This window comes from Cavia porcellus, unplaced genomic scaffold, assembly GCF_034190915.1.
Source record: "Cavia porcellus strain 051 isolate PalLab524CR breed Dunkin Hartley unplaced genomic scaffold, mCavPor4.1 scaffold_3, whole genome shotgun sequence".
Classification (NCBI taxonomy): domain Eukaryota; kingdom Metazoa; phylum Chordata; class Mammalia; order Rodentia; family Caviidae; genus Cavia; species Cavia porcellus.
Window position 1 is genome coordinate 102,410,428 of NW_026947486.1, and position 14,842 is coordinate 102,425,269.

At 37.7% G+C, this 14,842-nt stretch overlaps 1 protein-coding gene across 1 annotated transcript; it reads left to right on the top strand.

Annotated features, from left to right (window-relative positions):
- The first annotated feature begins 301 nt into the window (after positions 1–301).
- Positions 302–14,640, top strand: Htatsf1 (HIV-1 Tat specific factor 1). The gene is made up of 10 exons (XM_003464712.5): positions 302–492; positions 689–916; positions 2,537–2,717; positions 3,143–3,190; positions 3,633–3,787; positions 5,613–5,776; positions 7,395–7,494; positions 11,555–11,644; positions 12,492–12,629; positions 13,134–14,640. Exons 2-10 carry the CDS (start codon positions 731–733, stop codon positions 14,328–14,330), a joined length of 2,259 nt encoding a protein of 752 aa, XP_003464760.2. The 5' UTR covers positions 302–492; positions 689–730; the 3' UTR covers positions 14,331–14,640.
- The last annotated feature ends 202 nt before the right edge of the window (positions 14,641–14,842 follow it).

A 14,842-nucleotide genomic window follows, 5' to 3' on the forward strand; every position in this document is an offset into this window, starting at 1 on the left:
AGATGGCGGCCGCCCGGCACATGCCTGGCGCCCGCTGCATGGGAATATTCCCGCGCCTTCTTTTGGGCCACCGTCAACCCCAAACCCAGCCTCCTCTGCCTGGGACTCGACCGAGCCCAAGGACCCTGAGATATGGTGGACGCCCACGGACCGCGACCAGCCAGGCCGCAGACATCGGCGGGCGTAGAGGCGCGGCAACAGCGCGCCCCCTGGCGCCACACCCTCGGGCCTATATGGCTGCAGACCTGCGTCGGCGCCTTTTGACGCCATGTGTGGGCGGGTCGACGCCATCCGCGCTGCAACGTCGCGACGCGCCGACAATGGCGACTGCGTAAACTTGAAGGGGCTTCGTTTTGAAATCTTTTGCAGACGTTGCCGCGGGAGCAGCAGACGCCTTAGATACGGGCAGCAGCGGCGGCGGCGGCGGTGCGCGTGCGCTCCTGCAGCGCTGTGGACCGGGCGGCGGCGTGCAAGGCCGGTGGACCGAGTCAGGTGGGCGGTGGCGCGGCTCATGCGCGGGCGGGCGGGCTAGCGGGCGGAGCTGGGGGCGGTGCGGGGCGGCCCCCGACTTCCCGGGGACTGCTGGGGCGCTGCGCGGTGGGGGGGCTGGGGGGGCGGCGGCCCGCGACGGGGGGCGACGGGGCGCCAGCCGAGCTCTGCAGACTTCATTTTCTGCTCTCTCCTCTAGCGTCTTGGCCTCTGTGCGTCTGAGCACTGCTAGGTAGGAAACATGAGCGGCACCAACTTGAATAAGAACGACGAGTTTGATGAGCAATTGCGAATGCAAGAATTATACGGAGACCCCAAAGACGGTGATATCCACAAGGATCCAAGTGGAGAAACCGAGTCTTTCGGGCAGCCGCCAGCTGACACCCCCTATGAGTGGGACCTGGACAAGAGGGCTTGGTTCCCCAAGGTAAGAGTGGCCCCCGGGAGCCACCGCGGGGTCGGCGCCAGCCTTCTGTGGCGCTTCTTGATCCAAGCCTCCGTGGACGGTGCATTTCTGTTGTGTTGGTGCAAAACCGATACGTAAAGGAACGTGAATCTTCAAAGGTGGTGTCTTAAGTGGCTTTTTATCATGCCTTATTAATTTGATTTGTGAAGGTCACAGTTGGTGATTATATTGGTGACTGCTTTTTATTATGCAGAGGAAAAACATCAGATTTAGTAACTTCATGTCAGTAACTACCCTTGATCCCAGGGCTTCATATATTTAGCTTGGGTGCTATGTGGAAAACGCAGCTTTTTGATTAAAGAAGTAGGTCTTTATGTGTCTTTATCGATTCAACTTTCTTTGCATCTTGCTTTACTTCCCTAGTAAACGTTGGCCCTGGGCGTGCATGTTTGAATCATATAAACACAGGAATGAGTGGAAAAGACCTTTGTACGTTTATTTGGAATACTTTGAAATTGTTTTGTGTTTGACTTGAAAATAGATGTAAAATAACTAATGATAAACTTGGCTACGCAAACTTTGTGGTAAAAGTACCCTGTTACTGTAAGTCTTAGGAGAGCATCAATTTCAAAGGATACTGACTGCACATTGACCTGCAGGACAGTAATATAACACATGTCCCCATTAAGTGATTGGACTATTACTTTAGAAATTTTCATTGCAACTTTTCTTTCCCATTTTGCATTTATATATATATATAGTCCAACTTATACGAATTCTTAAAATTTAGTGATATCTCACTTTTGTACTGGCAATGCCAGCTTTGAGTGCAGATTTGGTTTTTTCTACCTTCTGAGTGCTTTTAGGCATAAAAGAGAGTGGTTTTAGGCTTTTTTTGTGTTATTGAAGCCTGTACCTTTTCAAACTCAGTTCAGATTTTATGTGTGCCTACTATTTGATATGATGAGAAAACTACATTTTTCTTATTGTGCAATAATGCCTTTTTCTCAAAAGCCAGGGAGAAACACTTGAGTTGCACATGTCCTTAAATAGTTTTGACACTAAGTGATAATGTAATTTAGTGTGTAATAGTTAAGTGAACATTTTGTTTTATAGTTGTAGCCCATTTATATCCACAAAATCAAAGTACCATGCTATTCAGTCTGCGTATACATATTTAAGTACACAAGTGTATATATGTATTTGTGCACCCGGGGTTCTGTAGTTAGATTGTTAGTTGGCTTTTGGTTTTTACTTTGTTTCACTGTTCTTTGGTACTACCTTTGCTTTATGTATTTGTAGTTTCAGTAGAGTATACTATAAAGAAGTAATAGTTTATAAAGGAAACACCTGAAAAAAGTGCTAGGCATTGCTTAAAATCATTAATGCTGTTTCAGGCTTTTGTGTTGATATTCTAACTGACCATCGCTTATTTTTATCACGTTATATGTGGGTTTTTTTATGTTTTTCTGTATAAATGACTGTTTTGCATTTCTACTGAATTAATACAGCTGTTGTCTACAGAAAAACTTGCATGTTAAGTTGTATTGCTAAATATGCCATAATGTAACACATTCTAAACATCTTATGGGCAGAAATAATTTTGAATTTCTGTGTGCTTGTGCTGACTTTCTTGTTTAGATCACTGAAGATTTCATCGCTACATATCAGGCTAATTATGGCTTCACTAGTGATGGAGCATCTGGTTCTACTGAGCATGTCTCAGACACCAGTATGAGGACTGCAGAGGAGCCTCCACAAAGAAAAACCCCAGAACCCACTGATCCCAAAAAGAGGGGAGAGAAAAGAAAGGGTGACTCAGGCAAGTGGTTCTAGCTTACAAAATATGAATGTAGAAAGCATGCATGTGAACTTTTTAGAGAACTTAGAAGGGATAATACAATGAATTTTTTTTCTTTAAGGTAGCTGTCGTTAAGTTAAAATCAAAATAAACTGGTCAGCTTAGTTTTCAGATAGGGTCCAAAAACTATCTCAGAAGGTTCACATACTTTGAAAGCTGGGTAGTGATTTGAGTTGTCTTAGGCTTTTGAGGGTAGGAGAAAGTTCCTAAAAGTTTCAAAAAAAACTTGCATTGTCAGAATTTAGATTACTGTTTTCTTTGCTTTTTTGGTACTGGGGATTGAACTTAGGACCTTGTGCTTGCCAAGCAGGTGCTTATGACGCTGAGCTAAAACCCTGGCCTGGTTATTCTTTTTCTTTTATTTCACTTATTTATTTCATTTTCAGGATGGTTCCATGTTGAAGAAGACAGAAATACCAATGTATATGTGTCTGGTATGTATACCTTTTTAAACAGATTTAGAATTGGAAATATTTGATGTTGAGATTTTTATGAGTGAGTTTTAGTTTTTGCTTTCTCTAAAGCTCATTTTTATATTGTGTCATTTTTTTGTTCAGTTGTTTATGTTACTAAGGAATTTGTCTATTACACAACTAAGAAAAATTAAGGGTATATAGTTTTAGATACCATCCTTTTTGCCTGATTTAGGTAACTTATGGCCCTAAAGGGTCTCTGAAACCTAAGCGAAGTATGTATGGTCATAATGTAATTTTTAACATATAAAAATGGGAATGAATCTCAGTTTTATACATATGAGATTTTTGTTTTCATTTAGAAAGACAGCTTTCCACTCCCTTGTCTGTCAATTTTTAATTGTAGAATGTTAAGTACCTCTCACCTTTGTAACTATTTAAAAAATGTTTTTCAATATTACAGGTTTGCCTCCAGACATTACAGTGGATGAATTTATACAGCTTATGTCCAAGTTTGGTATTATTATGAGAGATCCTCAGACAGAAGAATTTAAAGTCAAACTTTACAAAGATAATCAAGGAAATCTTAAAGGAGATGGGCTTTGTTGTTATTTGAAGGTTAGTCATGTGCTTGAATAGTTTCTTGTATCTCCATTTTTAACTCAGGGTTCAGGGTTGTAATCTTTTATAGATGGTAATCTGTGCTGAGAATTATTCAAAATAGAGTACAAAGAAAACTAAAATTTCAGGTGGTACCCGTGTGTATGGATGGCATTGGTAAGGTTGTCCACTAAGTATGTGACAGACGTGCTTCTTTTATCTTAAAAAACATTCCCGCTGCAAAGATCTCTATCAATGCATGTAGTCAGTTGAGAAAACATTTTAAAAATCCAAGAACAACAGAAGTCAGTGGCATTTTGTTTGCTCACTGGAATAAATTAGATTAGGGTTTAGCAAAGTCAGGCCTGTTAGTAGTTTTTGTAAATAAATTTTTTTGGAACACAGCCATACTCCTGCATTTGGGCATTTGTCTGCAGCTGCTTTTGTGCTTCTTCCCCAAAGTTGTGTGGTTGCACTATAAACTTCATGGTCCACAAAGCCTAAACTATTTTTTAACTATCTCTATAAATAAAAAGACTTCTGACCCTTAATTTAAACTGTGAATGAGATGATAGCTTATGCTTGGTGATTTAAAATATTTTTTCCAATGGGAGAGAGTGAAATACCAGAAATTAATAAACAGAAATTTGCAGAGCTTTGTATATCCTGACACTAAATTATACACAGAAAGCTCACTCAGTGCCAAAGGCAGCTATCATATTTGGAGTACCTTCTACCTTAGGAGCATGCTTCGTGTGTTCTTGCCTGGTTTGAAAGAAACATGCTGATGAGGTGTACATTTGTCATTGAACCTGAAAATAAAATTACAAAGTAAAGTAAAAATGGCGAAAGAACAGTATGAACACCACCGGTGTATTTTAAGTGTCCATTATTGCAGTGGGACTTGAGAGCTGATAGCTTTTGCAGAGATGGGTTTTTGACCTGGTTCATAAATATGATGGATATAGAAAAAAATCTGTGAACTGATTTAGGGGATTCGATTGGATGTTTAAAAGGTTTTAAAGAGAAAAGTAGAGTGTTAAGAAACTTCATATGTATAATTTAGGACCCATAAAAGTACAAGCTTATCAAGCCAGTAAATTGAGTTCCAGAAAAAAATAGTTAATTGCTCCCAGGATTTATATTGGCTTGAACAGCTGAGTTTAGTTGTCCTTTTGTGTTTTTTCCTCATATCCTCGTATCTTTTGATTCTGTTTTTGTGGGGCTGATAACTTTTCCCTTTGTGTAAGACTCAGAATCCATAAATGTATTTAATGTAGAAGCCATCAAGTAATTATCTTCCACTTATCAGTGTATTACAGACTTACATTTTATTTGGTAAAGCAGAAAAAGTCTAGCTGTACTATTCCCAATTTCGTGAGTCATCTAATCTTTTAAGTAAAAGTATTAAAGGATTTTAAAACTAGCATGTACCTTGAAAAGCACACCAGTCTTCTTGCCTTACTCTACAGATGAGAAATTGGGCTTCATGGGACAAAATTACCTAGTAATCTAATCTGGTGAATGCCAACTGTATGCTAGTCCCTACTGTTGCGTGAATTATTTCATTTAATTTTGTGAGAGGCTCTATGAATAAAGATACCACTGTTCCGTTGTTTTTTCATTTCTGATGAAGAAATTGGGACTTAGGGAACTTGAGTAATTTGCCTGAGTTCACAAAGCTGCTTAGGGACAGCTATTTCAAATACAGATTTCTTAATATACATTCCAGAATTCCTTATCCCTAAGTAAGTCGTAGTCATTCTACATTTAAAAGCAACAACTCCTTAAGTTTCATTTCAGTATATACATTATGGTTGTATTTTATTTTATCTTTATAAAGAGAGAATCTGTGGAACTTGCATTGAAACTTTTGGATGAAGATGAAATTAGAGGCTACAAATTACATGTTGAGGTGGCAAAGTTTCAGCTGAAGGGGGAATATGATGCCTCAAAGAAGAAGAAGAAGTGCAAGGATTATAAGAAGAAGCTGTCTCTGCAACAAAAGTTAGTAATTTTTTCCTGTTTAAAAAGTCATTTTACGCCGGGTGTGATGGCTCACTCCTGTAATCGCAGCACTCCGGAGGTTGAGGCAGGAGGATGGTTGCGAGTTTGAGCCTAGGCTGCAAAGTGAGCTCAAAGCCAGTCTGAACTGCATAATGAGACCCTGTCTCTCAAAAGACCAAAAAGAAAAGTCATTTTTCTGCTCCCATCTTGTACTGAATAACTATTTTGAAAATAAAAATAGGCAGTGTATTAATTACTGTTATTCTATTATTTTGTTATGAAATGTTTTAATTTTTTCCTTAAAAAGTCATAAATACCCTTTCAATAGTAGCCACCCAGTTCCATCAGATATATGTACGTAGTGTTTTAAAAGAATTTCATTCGATAAGGATCTTTAGTAATCTGTATGATGGCTTGATTTGGCAGTGGTGGTATTTTTCTCAGGTGTTTTCAGGGTGCTTAACTTGAGCTAAGAAAAGCAATCTCGTTGGAAAATGTTGAACATCAAATTAGATAAGATAGTTCAGGCTTACATACCAGAACCACTGGTTCATTTTCATTGTGGATTCTAATCAGCTATCCTGGAAGCTAAATTGTTATAGCCAAGTTTGTTAGCAAAAATCAGAATAGGTTTTATCATTGACTGACAGGGTAGTTGTATGTAGTATATATGTAATGTCATCTGTTAATGTTTTGATATTCAACAGATTTCTTAAAATATGCTTATTCTTAAAAGTCATTCTTTCATCAGAGTGAATTCTATAATACTTATAACACTATTTCTTAAAAATCATCAAGGTGTTTAGTTGTGATGTCCATAGTTTTTACAGGATTAGTTAAAATAAGATAGCCATACGTTTTATTAGCAGTTGTGATAAAATCTAAGATTATAACAAAGAGGTAGGTACCTTTTATTTATTTTGGTGCAGTTAGTTTCAAAACTAGTACAGTGTTAAAATATGTTGAGAGCCTCAGAGTAGAAGCAGCCTTTCATATCCTTGGGTTCTACAACTGGACTGAGGGCACCATTGATCAAAAATATTTCTTAAAACTTGCATCTGTAAACTTTTGTCATTATTCCCTGAACAAAGCACTGTAGAAGCTATTTACATTACATTTATATCATATGAAGTATTATAATTAGAGATAATTTAACATATTGGGGAGATGTGTGTAACATATATGCAAATACTTTACCATTTTTATATAAGGCCCTTGAGTGTTTGCAGATTTTGATATCCAAGGGGGATCCTAGGACCTATCCTCTTCGGATACAGAGGGATGGCTGTCTTTCTGAGAATCATAAATATTAAATAATCAACCGTTTTTAGGAATTTCATTACAATATTCTTATGGGACAAGTTACTCTGAAAAAAAAATACATGCCGAGAATTTCAGATACTGTGTTTATTCCCTTCAGTACCCAGTGTTTGTATTTCAGAAGATTCTAGGAATGGAATTATGACTAAAATATACCTTACTGTTTTGGACTCCAATAATTATCTTTATTAAATACTCAATATATTAATTAATAATATATATCATTATATTAACAACCCATTTTCTCTCTAACAAGTCTGAAACAATTCCGTTTCTTGTTGCTATTTCATTGCACTAGGCAGTTGGATTGGAGACCTGAGAGGAGAGCCGGACCATCCCGAATGCGCCATGAACGAGTTGTCATCATCAAAAATATGTTTCACCCTGAAGATTTTGAGGTACAGGATCGTGTTCTAATGGATAGATAGAGATGCCAATGTCCTTGGTTTCAGGGGTGCCTAAAGTTGCTTTGCCTCATCTTTGCCATGTCACATTCTAGGTGTTCACGTAGTAGAAGAAGGAAAGTCGAGCCACGACTGAACTTCTGTTTTGGAATTCCTTTAGTTCCACCCGTTATCCTTTTACCATAATTGTATGCTAGAGAAGACTGTTTAGTATGCCTACCGAGGCCCAAAACAGCTCTCTGGTATGGGATATCGCTAATAATGTCATCATTAATATTGATGGAAAGAAATTTTATTAGGGGCTGGGGATTTAGCTCAGCAGCATAAGCACCTGCCTTGCAAGCAGGCGGTCATGAGTTCCATCCCTGGTACCGATAAAAAAAAAAAGTTAAAAATATTGGTGGAAAGAGCTTGTGGACTTTGGTGCAAGATACTACTTCCATACTTGAAAATGAAAGTTCACTTTCCTCCTAAAAGTTCCTTAAAAGAACCTTAACTTAATGAAATTTAGCCTCTGGTGTTTAAATAGTGGGGACTTCGTTTTTACCAAACTTTTTAGTACCTGTTAAGGTGTTATAGTACTTAATATCCATGTAAAATTTGTAGACCAGCAAATAAAAGTGCCTAAAAGAAGATTGCCTAGCTACGAAAGAAGTTTAAGGAATATTAATGGACATTAAGGTACCTTGTGCTGCATTTTGCCTCAGCTTGTACATGTGTCTGCTGGTGTAGGTTGTCACAATTGTTAATGGAAAAATAACTGTTTATTCTGTGTCTGGTTCTGGAATTCAGGTAGCAAGTTACACACGAGAGAACAATGTTCATCACATAAAATCCCAGTTTTATAATTGTTTCAGTTGCTGCAGTATGTGTATTAAACAGTCTTATATAGCATACAATTACAGTAAAAGAATATCAGGTGAAACAGGGAATTCCAACACTTAAATTCAATGGCAGGTCTATTTTCCTTCTTCACCTACTACATAACACCTTGTTGTTTTTGTGCATGGATTATAAACAGTGTCAAAATAGCAGTGTCATTTTAGCCCCCCTTAAGAACCCTAGATGGGTACTTGAGCTCCATCTCTGGATCATGATATGTCATGATTGTCCACCTATGAAATCTGGGTTTCTTTTGAAGTCACTTTGTAGATATGAGTGGTCTATGTATAAAGTTGCTTAATGTCTCAATATGCATCATTATGGACTTGTGCTATCCTGTGTGGTAGATTCTAGCCGCATGATTATTTACATTAAAATTTAAAAAATTAAGCATTCAATTTAATTGTACTAGCTACCTGTAGCTAGTAATAGCTATCAAATAATACAGATATATAAAATTTCTATCACAGAAAGTACCAGACAGTACTAGTATAGACATAACTTAACAGAAAGGTTCTATATGACAGCCTACTTTCATTGCACTATTTTGGTAACTCTGATTTGACCAAAGACTCTTAGGAACCTAAAGGACAAACATCAGCATTGAGCTTTTCTTTTTTTTTTTTTTTATTTAAAAGGAAAAAGAGAAAAACACAAAACAAAACAAAGCAGTGTAAGGTTACACATAATACAGAACTACAAAAAAAACATAACAGTAAGAAATCACCTGTTAATAGATTACATATTATCATCTTGGAAATAGTTGCTCAAATCACAGTATCAAAGAATACAAAGTAGACATTCAAGCAGAGAGACTGCAAACAGCTGTGTTCAATGATCCAAAAACATTAATATAGTCAGCTATTTAACACACCTAAACACAGAGCTTTTCAATCAAAAACAACTAAATTTTCAGATCCCCCGGGCTATCGGAAAGAAATCAGATTTGGGGAAGTGAAGTATATTTTTATTCCAAATAGTTAACAAATACTAGAAGCAGCATTCCTAAAAATACTCATACAATATCAAGGTAAACAGTGAGGGAAAATATTTTTAGTGTAATTTCAGAGGATTTTAGTTTTTATTTCAAGGCTTTATTTAAGTGCTTTTCCTGCCAGATTTGAATGGCAAGAGATAAAGAATCAAAACTCAGATCCAGAGATAGATTTTTCTCTTTGTGTATATCAGCACTGTCAAATAGAAATAAACTGTGAAGCACATGTGTGCTCTTAAATTTTTCTGTAGCCTCAATAAAAATATAACATGAAACCAGGAAAATTAGTTTTAGTGATGAATTTTATTTAACCCAGTGTATCAAAAATATTATAATTTCATCATATAACAGGCTGTATTATTTTTTCCCTTTGGTACTAAATCTTCAGAGTGTGGTATGCACATGTAGAACACATTTAAGTTTGGACTAGCTCTATTTCACGTTCTCAGTAACCACGTGTGGTCACTGTCTACCAGCTTAGCCAGCATAAGTTTGGATTTGAAAGGCATGAGAAGCATGGTTTATTTCTTCCATGGAAAACAAAATACCACCCTGGAAAAACTGCTGAGAGTTAACTTCAGAAAGTTGGAATGCATGTGGCTGATTTTAATCTCAGATGTATTGCTTGCTAAATCTAGTCTTCAGAAAATTGCCACATGTAACTTTCAAAAGGAGAGGGATACTACCATTAAGCATAAGGGTACTGTACAGCAATGAAATACAGTAGTTTTTCAAGCTGATATGAAATGGAGTTCTGGGAAGACTTAGGCTGAGGATTAGTATCTTATAATAAGAGTGCTAAGATGTTGATACAGAAATAAAGGTGATGACTTCCTGCTCTGTGCCCTAATAGAATCATGTAAATTCACATTTTGGTCAATGGGTAGAAGTGATACCTTTTTGCTTTTAATGTAATCTTTATCGCCCTTGATAAGTAAAAGAGAGGCTTTTATTGATTGACTGCATATAAAATTCTGTAGCACGCATAAGATTCATTAAACCAAGTATCCTGCTTTTAGAAGGCACATTATCCTGTAAGAGTTAACCAAACACACATCACCAAAAGCCACTATGTGACTGCCAAAGTGTTTGCTTCCCTTCCCATTTTTTTCAGTTCTCATGTTCTTTGCGAAATAAATTGGCTTCTCCAACATTAGATTTTATAAATGGGGGATTTCAGCCTACCAGCTGAATTGGAGAAACTTCAGATTTGTGCAAATGAGTGGGATTTTATAGTTTTTATTTTAAATCTGACTTCAGTAATTGCTTATAAGTTGTTTATTTTTGAGAGAAATTTAGGATAGAAAGTCACTTTTTGTTAGTTCATTGTAGTTCTTCTTTAGTTGGTGAGAAAATTAAAAATCTGTAAGAAAGATAGATACACCAAAATGTTTCCTACAAAGTATAAGTTGACTTCAGTAGAAATTCATAAATTTGTATTTGCTTGTAGTTTAAATTCAAGTTGAAATGAATCTTTCTGAGCCATTTTTATGTATTGAGACTTACAAAAGGTTTGTCAGTCTCTACTGGGAGTCTTAAATGCTTTTGTTCTGGGAAAGAGAGTCTAGCTGAACTGGAAACCACTAGAAACAGCAATGTTTGAGTGTTCTTGATTCCCAGAATGTGTTTTACTGTATGCTTAATATTTTGCATAGTAAGTGGTTCTGTTGTAGTATGGCAGATGATAAGACAAACAGTCGTTAGAGAGTTTACCTTGGGAATTAAAGTACAATCTTGGAAATGCATGAAAAAGGACATGCCTCTCTCTATTAGACCATTTCTGTAAAGGAAATTTTTCTGCATCCCACACAGAACAGGAATTAGCAGGGTCTGATGAATATGTGCCACAGACCTTCTGTCCAAAGCTGCTGTTTCTTTGAGCTTTCGAGTCCCACTTCCTTTCCTTCTCCTTTGCCACTGGACACCCTTCTGCTATCTGCTGTTTTTGTCCATTTCCTCAGTCTTAAGCATGGAGCAGACATATCCTGGTAGCAGTGGCAATCATAGTCTCACTTCGTTTGAGTTTGATTTTTTCTTTTAATTTTGTAGACCACAGACAAACATAACCAACCTTAAGTGAAATGTGTTTTTTAATTTATTGATTTGCCAGAGCAAGAAGTTTGATTCTTTGGAATTAAAAAAGGGGCAGTCCCATTTTAATCATGTTTATTTTTGCAGGATGATCCATTGGTTCTGAATGAAATCAGAGAAGATCTTCGAGTAGAATGTGCCAAATTTGGTCAAATTAAGAAGCTCCTCCTGTTTGATGTAAGTTGATGGCATAGACCAAAGAATCCTAAAGCAGTCATTCTTCTAACTAACTGATTGTTGAACATCAGTACACACTGAACTTTGGATTTAATGTTTTTATACAGTAAGTCTATTTGATGGTGGTCGTCTTTGGCAGTAATTAGATGAGCATGATTTTGATAGATTTGGTATGCCTACTAATTTTCCATTGTTACTCTGGAGCTGTGGTGTAGTTCCTCCATTACTGCTGTAGAGTATGTGATCAAGTCAACAAAACCAAATTAAAAATCTGTGAGACTTTATGGTTTTCTGTTTGCCTATATTTTCCTCTGTGTGAATTATTATTCATATTTGGAACAATTAACAGATACACTCTCCTGCGTCTTTCCCCTTATCCGTCTTTTGCTTCTGAAATTGACTCACAGTAATATTGCTGGTTTATTACAAGGTAGTTGGTACATTACCTTGTTAATCCTCACAAACCATCTGGTTAGGTGGATAACAACCTCCTCTGCCACCTCACAGATGAAGAAACCAGTGCTTTAAGACAGAATGATTTGCTGTAGTAATGAAAGCCAGAATTCAAGCCCAGGACAAATCTAACTCAGATTTTGACTTGCTTTTAACAATTATACTGTCTTGCCTCTCATTAGACATTGTTGTCGTTGGAGATGTGTCCAAAGACATTGTGTTTTGTTCTTGGTAGTTAAGGTGAAGCTAAAGAAGCAACTGACTGCATGTTACTGGCTGCAAACAAAGACTGTATAAAGTCTTTCACTTCAGTGTATCCGAGAGAACACTCCATCCCTACTTTATCAAATGTATATCTTACTTTTAATCTTACTGTTCCTTCTCATCTTTCTAGAGGCACCCCGATGGTGTGGCCTCTGTGTCCTTTAGGGATGCAGAGGAAGCTGATCACTGCATTCAGACCCTTGATGGAAGGTGGTTTGGTGGCCGTCAGATCACTGCCCAAGCGTGGGATGGGACTACAGATTATCAGGTAAATCTGTCATTGTCAAGGGCTCATGTATGTTATTTCATTACCAACAGCACTCATCTAGCAATTGTTCAGAATGAAGTTTTGAGTTTGGTATAATCTGTTTAATGTACATGTACTTCTTTTAAATACTTTGCCTTCAGGGGATAAGGAAAATGTTTCAATCTTTTAGTTTGTTAGTCTGAAATTCTGAAATTTGATTAAAATTGTGATAAGAAATAGACACATTAAACCAAATTATTTCTCTTCCATTCTATGTTGTACAAAGCTCAAATATTAATTTGATAAGAAATGAGGTATTCCTGCAGTATTATGGCACTTGCATTTCATTGCACAATAATTAGTTAAGGGCAAAGATTTGAGAACTGAAAACAAGCAATTGCTTTTTTTTTCCTAAGAAGACTTTCCTTATAAACTCAGGGTACTTTCTTCAATATTAGAAATAGTGAAGTAATTGCTTCTTTTTGTCTGAAACTCATTTTAATGGCAGATTCTGCTTACTCACAGGTGGAGGAGACCTCAAGAGAAAGGGAGGAAAGGCTGAAAGGATGGGAGGCATTCCTTAATGCTCCTGAGGCCAACAGAAGCCTTCAGCGGTCAGATTCTGTCAGTGCTTCAGAAATGGCAGGGCCTTCTAGAGCGAGGCATTTTTCAGAGCCCCCGAGCACATGGAAGATGAATGCTCAAGAAGCTGAAACTGGAATGGTATTTGAAGAACCTGTTGATGAGAAGAAGTTTGAAAAAACAGAGGATAGGAGAGAATTTGAAGAAGATGCTTCTGGAAAAGATCCTAAAGAAGGCAAGCTTGAAAAAGAATCCGAAGAGGGCTGTCCCGAGAGAGAGTGTGAAGGAGGCTGTTCTGAAAGGGAGTTTGAAGGAGGCTGTTTTGAAAGGGAGTTTGAAGAGGGCAGTCCCAAAAAAGAGTTGAAGGAGAATGGCTCCGAAAGAGAATCTACAAAGAAGATACTCGGGAAAACTTGTGAAGAGAATGGCCTTGCCAGCGAGTCTGAAGATGATGATGCCAACCCAGGGTCCAAAGAGGAGGGCAGCCCCCAAAAAGAATCTGAAGAGGATGACTCTGAGAGAGAGTCTGACGAAGACCACTCGGAAAAGCAATCTGAAGATGGCTCTGAAAAAGAATTGGAGGAAAATGGTGTCGAGCAAGATTTTGATGAGGAAGGCTCTGACAGGGATTTTCCCGAAAACCTCTTTGACAAAGAGTTAGAAGAATATGACACAGACAAATCAGAATTTGAAGACACTGAAAGAATGTTGGATGTGGAAGATTCTGAAAGGGAGTTTGACGAAGAGTCAGACGAAAAGGATGACGAGGAAACCTATGACCAGGTTTTTGATGATGAGTCAGACAAGAAAGAGGATGAAGAAGATGCAGATGGAAAAGAGCGTGAAGATGATGATGGAAAAGAGGGGGAAGATGACACAGATGGAAAGCTGTTTGAAGACTCAGATGAAAAGGAAGATGAGGAAGATGCAGATGAAAAAGAAGAGGAAGATATAGATGAAAAGTTGTTTGAAGATGACAACTCCATTGAGAAGTTTGATGAGGTGAGTTTCGGTGAGAAGGAATTTGATGATGGTGATGACAGCGGTACTTTGGGGAATGTGATGGAAGAGGGGCCACTGTCCACAGACAGCAGCTTTGTTCTCAGCAGTGATGATGATGGTGATGATGATGATGTCTAATCCCTTAAACTTGCTTTTTAGAGAGTCTATCTCCATTTGCCTGTGCTTCAGGGCCATTACTAGTAGTTACATGAACATGTGCATAGTGGTAGGATGCCCTCACACTAACGCATCAATTTTCTCATTGTTTCTTGTACCTAATGTTTTTAAATATATGTTAATTGGCTGTTCAGTTAAAGCTGTTATAATGCAAATAACTGGATACTTGTCTTTTGTCAGATTTGTTAAATGCATGCAGAATAATATTTTTAAAAGTATTCTGATTGAAGTTTGTGATATTCAGAAATAAAAAATATGCAGAAACTGAAAATTGGACTGGAGTTAAATTTTTGTTTTTGTTTTTGTTTTTTAACATTAGGTCTCTCTGATTAGTTCAGGCTGGCCTTGAACTCACTATGTAGCCCATGCTGCGCTCAAACTCATGGCAGTCTTACTGCCTCAGCCACCCAAGTGCTGGGTTTATAGGCTTGTGCCACCACACCCAGCTAAATTTCACTTTAAATTCGTGGTAT

Coding starts and splice junctions, on each gene's coding strand:
- Htatsf1 (XM_003464712.5), top strand. CDS start 731: ATGAGCGGCACCAACTTGAATAAGAACGACGAGTTTGATGAGCAATTG. Junction 3,191..3,632: donor TACCAATGTATATGTGTCTG/GTATGTATACCT, acceptor TCAATATTACAG/GTTTGCCTCCAGACATTACA. Junction 5,777..7,394: donor AAGCTGTCTCTGCAACAAAA/GTTAGTAATTTT, acceptor TCATTGCACTAG/GCAGTTGGATTGGAGACCTG.